General features: G+C 43.2%; 1 protein-coding gene across 6 annotated transcripts; it reads left to right on the forward strand.

Moving 5' to 3' along the window:
* The first annotated feature begins 279 nt into the window (after positions 1 to 279).
* LOC141273781 (cold-inducible RNA-binding protein B-like) lies at positions 280 to 5,910 on the forward strand. Of its 6 annotated transcripts, none has more exons than XR_012322138.1 (8): positions 280 to 429; positions 816 to 929; positions 1,014 to 1,120; positions 1,283 to 1,403; positions 1,490 to 1,574; positions 2,237 to 2,304; positions 4,941 to 5,018; positions 5,765 to 5,910. XR_012322138.1 is itself a non-coding variant. In XM_073686155.1 (8 exons), the coding sequence occupies exons 2-7, from the start codon at positions 827 to 829 to the stop codon at positions 4,943 to 4,945; spliced, it is 489 nt and encodes a 162-aa protein (XP_073542256.1). In that variant the 5' UTR covers positions 280 to 429; positions 816 to 826; the 3' UTR covers positions 4,946 to 4,980; positions 5,765 to 5,910. The 6 variants fall into 6 exon arrangements, 4 of the variants coding, with proteins under 4 accessions (XP_073542256.1, XP_073542265.1, XP_073542232.1 ...); XR_012322139.1 differs by having other exon boundaries at positions 5,842 to 5,910; XM_073686155.1 differs by having other exon boundaries at positions 4,941 to 4,980.
* The last annotated feature ends 4,094 nt before the right edge of the window (positions 5,911 to 10,004 follow it).

A 10,004-nucleotide genomic window follows, 5' to 3' on the forward strand; every position in this document is an offset into this window, starting at 1 on the left:
AAAATGGCGCCTCTCCCCAAACCCTGTCCTTTGTTTCCTGCCCCCAAACCGCCCGGCAACAGGACCCACCAATCAGAGCGCTCGCATTGCAAAGCGCGGGATGCATATTAAGTTGATGACGCAATTGCTAGTCGGAATATTCCATTATGTTATATATGGAATTTTTATAATAACGTGCCGAAGAAGCAATTAAACGTGAAAATAACTATTCTCAACATTTTTTCCATAGCCCATCGTACTACTGTATTAGTTAGTATCTTTCTTATGCTTCGTCTTTCTCCCCACGCTGATATGGTTCATTCCAGACGTGGTGTTGAATTGTAGATTAGGTGGGCGGAGTTATGGTAGCAATATAAGGCGGTGTCGGCGGCTTTCCAAGTCCTTTGTCTGCAGCAGTCGTGTGAGCGTGTCCATCCATCCTCCGCAGAGGTACGGTGAGTGGCCGGGTGTGGTCGTGGGGGCATTGTACGGTGTACAGCAGTTCTGTGAAGCCATTAGTAACCTCTCCTCTTTGTGAGACTACGTGCTCGCCATGAAAGCACTGTGCCGGTTAATACGGGCTCCAACTGGCGCCGCAGTAAATGTACAGGGAGACGTCGCAGTGCTACTTCAGCTGAAATTGGGATGGCCGGGAAGAGAAAACGTCGTGAAACGCGTATTCCTCGGTAGAGAACGTGGCGCCCTAATGGCGGGCGACTCCCGCAGTGGTGAACTGCTGTGGCGTGACTAGGACTGCAGGGAACGCCCCCTGAGCACGTGGCGGGCGCCATCTTTGCCCATTGTGAAGCTGACGTCTGATCGGTCTTTCTTCACAGAAACCGTCATCATGTCTTCAGATGAAGGAAAGCTTTTTATCGGCGGCCTGAGCTTTGATACCGATGAACAGAGCCTGGAGCAGGTGTTTGGCAAATATGGCCAGATCGCCGAAGGTGAGTGCTATGGCCCTTTTTTTCTCTATTACATGTACTTTTTCTCTGGCTATAGCGATTTAATGATATATTGTGCATTTGCAGTGGTGGTAGTGAAAGATCGTGAGACAAAGAGATCAAGAGGCTTCGGTTTTGTTACATTTGAAAGCCCCGATGATGCAAAGGATGCTATGCAAGCAATGAATGGGAAAGTGAGTAGACTAATTTACTGCTTCAGGGTTTGTCGAAACTAGGATTCTTAAAAGATGTGTGGCATGTTAAGACTCCAGGGTGGTGGTCTGGCAAAATTCGCTGATGGTTCTACTTTCGTGTAGCTGTTTTCCGGACACTTGTAATTCTTGCTTTCTCTTTAGTCTGTGGATGGGCGTCAGATTCGTGTAGACCAGGCTGGCAAGTCGTCTGGTGATAGACGTGGGGGTTACAGAGGAGGCTCTTCAGGTGGCAGAGGATTCTTCCGTGGTGGTAGAGGACGTGGTATGTATGCCAACATGGCTGCAGTAGTTTCTCCTGCTCTGTATGGACTGTTCTGAAACGGTTCTAAGCCCTTGTAATCTGACCAGGTGGTGGAGACCGAGGTTATGGAAGCAGCAGGTTTGATAACAGGAGTGGAGGATATGGTGGTGGGTCTCGTGACTACTATGGAAGGTGAGACAATAACTTAACTATTTTTACCATGTCTTGTGTTAAATTTTTATTCCCTACCCACTTTCAAATTGGCAGCTCCTTATCAAATGATTGTATGCAGTGTCTGTTCCATAAACTCCTCATCTAGGTCTTGAGTCACAAATTTTCCACCCCTCTGCATACTTTTGCATGATAGGTTTTGTGATGAGGTGCAAGACAGTCAGCTTTGCTCTTGTGTGCTCTGCTTAAAGGGGTAGGTCTTATTATCTTAAAATTAGTTTACTACACTATACACATCCTGAAGCTTTTCTGGCAAACTCTAAATATATCACATATGAACCTAACATTGCTTGACATATGCCTAGGCTGCAAGACTAAACACTGCCTATATGGCAGTGTCTGGTGACATCTGACTCCCACGGAGCTCTCATAACTTTTATGGAGCAGTATCCCACTAATACAGTATAAACTAATCGGTGTCTTGCAGATGCTGTCAGCAATTTTACCTCCCACTACCACAGGCAGGTAGTACTGTCCCCTAAAAAAGTGGATATTCAGACTGCACACTCCCCACCCTCCATAGTGATGCCTTTGGTTTCTGGTGGTTCTGAAATTAGCACAATTTTATTCCTGTTTTATGAAGGTTGTTGGTGTAAAATTTAAACTAGTGTTTTTGTTTCTAGCGGCAGAAGCCAAGGCAGTTACGGGGATAGGTCCGGAGGCTCATACAGAGACAGCTATGACAGTTATGGTAAGTAATTGCTGACAGGGATTTAGTATTGAGGGTTTGGGCGCATGTTTGTACTTTATAGCAGACACTGCAAGTGCTTTTTAAAGGGGCTTTCCGGTTTAAAGAAGTCCCCTGGCTGCGATTTAAAGTGTCTTTTTTTTTTTTGGTCACTTTTATTGTCCAGTGAGTTTGCAGACTGTAGTGTTAATGCGCTGCAGCACATAGCTTGTGCTATCACCTTGGCCAGAGCACTCACTGGCTGCTAATCTTTCAATGTGATGTCTGGAGGTGGGCAATAATACAGAGCAGTGCTGGACCTGCATAAGGTGAAAAATGGTGTCCTATGTCTAAGGGATGGGTTTCTTTTGTAACTGGTAAGTTTAGTACAAAATTGTTAATGTAATGCATGTTAAGGTTCTGATCTACAGTTTATATTGCTGTAAGACCCTAAGCTTCAATCTAGACCTGAATGGGATAAGGGGCAAAATTAGAATAGGAGTTTATTCTGACATCTGTCCATATGCAAGTGCTTTACAACTGTGCCTGCTTCTTGTCCTCAGCTACACACAACGAGTAAAATACCTTCCTGACTCAAGATCGTCCTTCCAATGGCTGTATTTATAAAGATTTTTGGAGCTTCGCAGAATCGTTATTGTGTAGTACTTCTACTTCTGTTCATTTTTTTTTTATATACATTTCATATTCCTCACTGCCTCTAATTTATGTGAAACAGCTGTCCTTTAGGGTCTGACCTGGGGCACTTGCTTTTATTTTAATCTTACTTTTGGTAAATATTTCTTTCATAATGTTACTAATGCATTGACGGGCATGGTTTCCTGTCAGAGCTGTTTCACTTGAGGCATACTAGTTTGCGTTTACCTTGCGTTATGTGGAGTGTATTGGAGTAGATCAGCTCCTTCAGCAACAGAATTTTTTTTTTTAGTGGCACTTCTTGAAACAATTGCCTGTTTGCTGTTGGACTTGGTCTTTTTGACGCAACACTGTCTTATACATGCCTGTTGCTACTGTACATAGTGCCAGGGGTTAATGTCCCCAAATACTTTAAGAATACTTTTGAAAACATTCCTTTAGTGTAACAAGGTAGATCAGAGCCTGGGTGCGATGTAAATAGTGGCCAAGCCTCCTTGATATACTTAAAGCGAAACTCCTGTCCAATCTCTCCAATAACAGTCACAAGAAGTTCTTGAAATGTTTGTTTATATTGTCCTTTTTTACTGGATGGAATTGTATTGAAGTGGTTACAGAATTCTTGTATTCAACTTGCGTTTGGCTTCACGAAGCCTATTAAAAGACCGTATGAAAAGAAACATGCTCCTGACATTTACCTTCTGCACAACATGGATGTGGCTGGGCATGATACACACTGGGGGTTGGTTTTATTGGGCAGCTAAATCAAATTAAACTTGTAGCCTCAGCTATAGTATTGTGGTAACCACATACAAGATATTAAGTACAGCAGTTCTAGTTAGTCAAAAAGACTAGTGGATTTCAACAAGACACTTAACTATTAGTCATTCTTTAACCATTGTGGATGTATGTCTTCATCCCTAGACTCTTGCTGAAACAATGCTTTTCTTGCATAAAAATACCATGAGCCTTCACTCTGCCAGTGTTCCTAAAACATGGCAGAGGGTGAAATTGTACAACACAACATCCAGTTATGGAGTAATGTATCCAGTTGAAGTAATGTATTTGTGAATGAAATATATTTTAGTTAGAATGTTCTACACAGTTTTAGGGATTAAGCTTTTATACACCATATTAGATGGTACAAAACTGCCTTCTGAGAATCCTCTACTAGAGTACAGACTCTGCAATGTCCTTGGAGAAGTCAAGTGTTGTGCATCCTGTGAAGCCTGACGAAAGCTGCTCTTGGCTAGTTCAGTTGTGGAATTAGTCCGGTATTTTGAGGTAACTCTTTTGCTCATGTCCACATCCTTATTCCTTGAGCTCACGCCATGCTTAGTGTACAACTTGCTCATTCACCTTTAAAATGTATAAAGCACTGGTTTCTCTTGCATTATTAACTTGGTTCAAAAGTCATCCAATTTGCTGGAAAACGGCACAATGGTTTCCACCTTTTTTAAATTGTGAAGCCTATTGGATTTCTTAAATACTGACTTCTGAAGGATTGTTTCCTTTAGTTTGTGTAATTTGCTAAATGTGTACTTCCAGACATAAATGCTGGTCTTGCATGTTAATGCATTAAGCCCCATAATCAGTGGGTGCAAGTTGTATAGGCACATAGGTTAAGGCTGTGCCATCAATGCTTTAAGCACCACTATAAGACTGCCAGCCATGACATGTGTGCAACTGCAGATTTAAATGACCAGTGCAGTTTAAAAGATCTTAATTACTTTTTCTGTAGTTCCTAAGCTCTCAAGCAAGAACATTTCTGTTGTCACTGTTAAATTGCAACATGGGGGTTGTTGGGTTCACAATGAATTGGTTGCATTTCATGTTGCTAAATGGATCATTACCCCCCCCTGCAAACTAATAATCTGTAGGAATGTTTGCAGTTGACTTCAGTAGACTCCTCTTGGTCATACAGCCATTTTTTAGATTTCTTTGCAATATGTGACTCCAAGCTGTTTTTATTTAGTTGTGATTTAAATGTTGTCTTTTTTATCTTTCAGAATAACAGCTAATTTCTGAATCTAGACCTGTTTGTCCAAGGTGACTAACAGAAACTCCTTTGTATCTACCTCTTAGAGGTCAGTGTATGTATCTATATCTAACTTAATCAACTGACGTGCATGGTTTATCATTGTTTTAAGTATGAAGGTGCATTTTAAGAGTATATAATTGACAAACTACTGTTTAAGCAATTGCCAGCATGTTTATGCAGGCAGAAAATCTTACAATGAACATGCAAACCACTTGGGGTGCTTTCAAAAAAGCTACCTGGCAGCACATTGCTATGCAAACAGGATGTGCTTTACATATAATGTGCCATGTTTGAACAATTTTACTAGTGATCTGTTCCCTGCATTGTTTGCCTGTAAGCAGGCTGTAAACAGATGTTTCAGCACATCAATGTACATTCACCAAGCAGCTTGTCTGAGTGCACCATTCTAAATGTTGCTCAAAGTATGATGCTTGGGTCCTTGCCATGCATTGTTCATGTATTGGGGCAAGAGGGGCTTTTAACATTTTTATGCTGATTCTCCCCCTATTCTGTTAGTCTATACTTATGGAGTCTGAACTCCAAACACCAAGGTTCCTATAGAAAGCTTCACTCAGCATTTTGGAGTTTTCTGCAGTTATTGGGTAAAAGTGCTTGCATTGAAGGTGCTTTTTAGCTCGCATATGTTAAAAAAAAAAGTCAAGATATGAATGCAGCCTCAAAATTGCCCAAAAGGCTGAAAAAAATTCTAAGCACTCATCAGTTTTCATACTCAATATATTGTAATCATGTTATATAGCATGGTATACTCACAACTACTTATTTACTTTGCAGCAAACTGGTACCTGTAATGAATGCAGTGCGAGAAAACTATTCAAGCAGCAACATAATTTTTATTTTTTTTCTTCCAGCTGGCCTCAAGGATGTGGAAGACTTGTTTTTTTTTTTTCTTATTTTTGCAATAAAGTTTCTTAAAAGGATTTGAGTACTTGTATTTTTTTCTGAGCATCTCCATAGTTGGTCATAAATGATAACCAACACTGCCTTTTAGATTTTCAGCAGCTCAACACCTTCCTTACACTTAGTGCACATTATAATGGGGTAGGTGATCCTATATTAATGCAGTTACTCATACAGGAGTTAACTTCAGTATTACTTCCAGGAACTCTCCTTAAATGATTCCCTCCCCCATAGATTCAAGGTGACAACCAGTGCTTGTGCCATAACAAACTTTGCTGTGTAACACTCTGATGCAATAAGCAACTATGGCACTGGAAGTGGCTGCTTACCCCATCCACTACACTGCTGGACACCCTATAAAAGTGTTTCTGCAGGTGCTGACCAGATCATTTCACTGCTCTCATCCTCCAAGAAGGGTAGCTGTCAGTGTTCAGAGCATGAGGCAGATACCAGGAGACAGGCCAGTACTACATGAGACCTGGAGGGGGCCATATGAGGGGAAACAGTCCAGCAGTAGGACTAGTACCTCCTTTGTGCAAAATGAAAAACTTTTTCCATCACCCATGACTGCACCCCTGAGGATCCACACACTAAGGACAGGAAATCTCAAATAAAAGGTTGGTACCTCTCTCCTGCTTCCGTTGGTTTCCTTTGCTTGATGGGAATCCTTGTTTAATACTGTAGATATGGACCTACCCAGGCTGGTGCTGGAAGAATGGGCTGTGGTGCCAGCATTCAGGTACTCGTGCCATTCACAGGTGCTGAATAGGCTTCTACACACCCCTCTGCCATATACGTGACTGGAAGCTACAAGCTCTGCAGCCTTGGGGGTGGCACCAGTACATCTCCAGTGGGAGATCCTGTCAGCACAGACATTGTTAAAAGGGTGTTTGGAAGTGAAGGTACATAGCAACTTAGAAACTCCCTCTTGTGGATACATGTCAAATTTGACACTCTGGGTCCAATGGGGCACACCAATAAAGGGTGTCAACATGACTGATACAAGCTGCTTCGGTTGGGGGGACATACCTGAGGCACCACATAATTCAAGGGTCTTGGTTAGTCCCAGAAAGAGGGCCCATCAAATCTAAAAAAAAAAAAACCTGCAGTACGGAACACCGTGGAGGCCTTCCAGTCACAGCTACGGGATCTTCCTGTTCAGATAATGTCAGACAACTGAGCTACTGTAGCATATAAACCACCAAGGAGGAACGAGGTCCCACTCCCTTATGGAAGCGGTGAGCAGACTTTCAGATAGAACAAAGTCTCCCATCTCATGGCACTACACTTATAGGGTATAGAGAACACAAGGGCAGCATTTCTTAAGCTGCAACAAGCTGAGGCAAGTGCAATGGACCCTGAACCCTGGGATGTTCTGGCAGATAGTACAGCTATGGGGGCTGCCAGAGATCAATTCATTTGCAGACAAATCACAAAGGTAGAGAGGTTCTGTTCTCTAGACCCAAGGGGTCGGATGCTTTCCAGATCTGGAACTTCCAAATTGGCCTACGCCTTCTCTCTGCTAGCTATGGTTCGTCTTATTGTGAGATCAGGGAGGATTAGGTGAGAGTGATTCTCATTGCACCCTTTTGGCCAAAGAGACCATGGTTCTCTCCTGAGAATGATGTCACTATCAGACCCATGGATCCTACCGGAGATCCTGGACCTTCTTGCTCCGGGATCACTTTCGGGTAAAGGGTTTCCACCTTGCAGTGTGGAATTTGAGGGCGATATTGATTGGCAAAGGTTTTTCACCAGGCTTAGTTTCTATGCTGTTGAAAAGCAGCCATGCGAGGGCTTATTTTTTGTGGGACGAGTTGTACCATATCGTGTACTGGAAAGCAGGAAAGAAATTCCAAGTGCGGTGAAATTGCAAAAATTAAAAGCAATTCCACAGTTTTTTGGTTTTTTTTTTTTCCCCTCGTTCACTGAATGCTAAAACTGACCTTATTCTCCAAGTTATGAGTTCATAAACGCCAAACGTGTATAGGTTCTTTTTTTACACTGCTCAAAAAATAACACTCAAATAATACATCCTAGATCTGAATGAATGAAATATTCTCATTGAATGCTTTGTTCAGTACAAAGTTGAATGTGCTGCTAACAAAATCACACACAAATCATCAATGGAAATCAAATTTATTAACCAATGGAGGCCTGGATTTGGAGTTACCCCCAAAATTAAAGTGGAAAAACACACTACAGGCTGATCCAACTTTGATGTAATGTCCTTGGATTCAGGTCTGGGGAACGGGTGGGCCAGTCCATAGCTTCAATGCCTTCATCTTGCAGGAACTGCTGACACTCCAGCCACATGAGGTCTGGTATTGTCCTGCATTAGGAGGAACCCAGGGCCAACCGCACCAGCATATTAAGGGGTCTGAGGATCTCCTCTCGGTACCTAATGGCAGTCAGGCTACCTCTGGTGAGCACATGGAGGGCTGTGCGGCCCTCCAAAGAAATGCAGCCCCACACCATTACTGACCCACTGCCAAACCGGTCATGCTGAAGGATGTTGCAGGCAGCAGATCGCTTTCCACGGCTTCTCCAGACTTTGTCACATCTGTCAAATGTGCTCAGTGTGAACCTGCTTTTATCCGTGAAGAGCACAGGGCGTCCTGCACTGTGTTGGGCTGTGAGCACAACCCCCATTTGTGGACGTTGGGCCCTCGTCCCACCCTCATGGAGTTGGTTTCTAACCGCTTGTGCAGACACATGCACATTTGTGGCCTGCTGGAGGTCATTTTGCAGGGCTCTGGCAGTGCTCCTCCTGTTCCTTCTTGCACAAAGACGGAGGTAGCGGTCCTGCTGCTGGGTTGCTGCCCTCCTACGGCCCCCTCCACGTCTCCTGGTGTACTGGCCTGTCTCCTGGTAGTGCCTCCAGCCTATGGACACTACGCTGACAGACACAGCAAACCTTCTTGCCACAGCTCGCATTGATGTGCCATCCTGGATGAGCTGCACTACCTGAGCAACTTCTGTGAGTTGTAGAGTCCGTCTCATGCTACCACTAGTGTGAAAGCACAACCAACATTCAAAAGTGACCAAAACATCAGCCAGAAAGCATTGGTACTGAGATGTGGTCTGTGGTCCCCACCTGCAGAACCACTCCTTTGAGTGTCTTGATAATTGCCAATAATTTCCATCTATTGTCTATTCCATTTGCACAACAGCATGTGAAATTGATTGTCAATCAGTGTTGCTTCCTAAGTGAACAGTTTGATTTCACAGAAGTTTGATTTATTTGGAGTTATATTCTGTTGTTTAAGTGTTCCCTTTATTTTTTTGAGCAGTGTATTTAAGTGGTGAAAGATTCCAAAGTTTGCTTAAAACAATAAATACAATGGCGCCATTTTCTGAGACCCGAAGCGTCTCCATTTTTCGTGAACTGGGGCCGGGTGAGGGCTTATTTTTTGCGCGCCGGGCTGACGTTTTTATTGATACCATTTTGGGCTAGATCTGATGTTTTTATTGCCTTTTATTGCAATGTGGCGGCGACCAACGTAAAAAACGTAATTCTGGCGTTAGGAATTTTTTTCTCGTTACGCCGTTTACCGATCGGATTAATTCTTTTTTTACATTGATAGATCGGGCGATTCTGAACGTGGCGATACCAAATATGTGTATGTGGGGTTTATTTTTTATTTTATTTTGAATGGGGCAAAAGGGTGGTAATTTAAACTTTTATATTTTAATTTTTTAAATATTTTTAAACTTTATTTATTTTTTTTACACTTTTTGCTTGCTTCTATAGGCTCCGTAGGATACTAGAAGCAGCAACTGTTTGATCGCCTCTGCTACATAGAGGCAATGAGCAGATCACCTCTATGTAGCAGAAATGCTTCTGTGCTATGAGTGCCACCCACTAGGTGGCGCTCATAGCAATCTTTTCATGACAACCACTAGGGTCTGCTGCAGACCCCGGGTTGTCATGCCCACGCATCGGTGACCTGCGATCACTTGACGGGGTCACCGATGGGCGGGGTAAGTGACGTGCTTCTGGCGCAGAGCTGTTAACAGCCGCAATTAAGTTAACAGCTGCGGGTGGATCGTGATTAAACCCGTGGCTGTTGCGGGCACGTCAGCTGTATAAATCAGCTGACATGTGCCTGGT

This window comes from Phyllobates terribilis, unplaced genomic scaffold (genome assembly GCF_046119375.1).
Source record: "Phyllobates terribilis strain yellow unplaced genomic scaffold, ASM4611937v1 Scaffold_1__5_contigs__length_1240528914, whole genome shotgun sequence".
Taxonomy (NCBI): domain Eukaryota; kingdom Metazoa; phylum Chordata; class Amphibia; order Anura; family Dendrobatidae; genus Phyllobates; species Phyllobates terribilis.

Excerpts from the sequence above, each read along its gene's own strand:
- LOC141273781 (XM_073686131.1), top strand. The coding sequence starts at position 827 with ATGTCTTCAGATGAAGGAAAGCTTTTTATCGGCGGCCTGAGCTTTGAT. Across the intron at positions 930-1,013 it reads ATATGGCCAGATCGCCGAAG|TGGTGGTAGTGAAAGATCGT; the intron begins GTGAGTGCTATG and ends GTGCATTTGCAG. Across the intron at positions 1,121-1,282 it reads TGCAAGCAATGAATGGGAAA|TCTGTGGATGGGCGTCAGAT; the intron begins GTGAGTAGACTA and ends CTTTCTCTTTAG.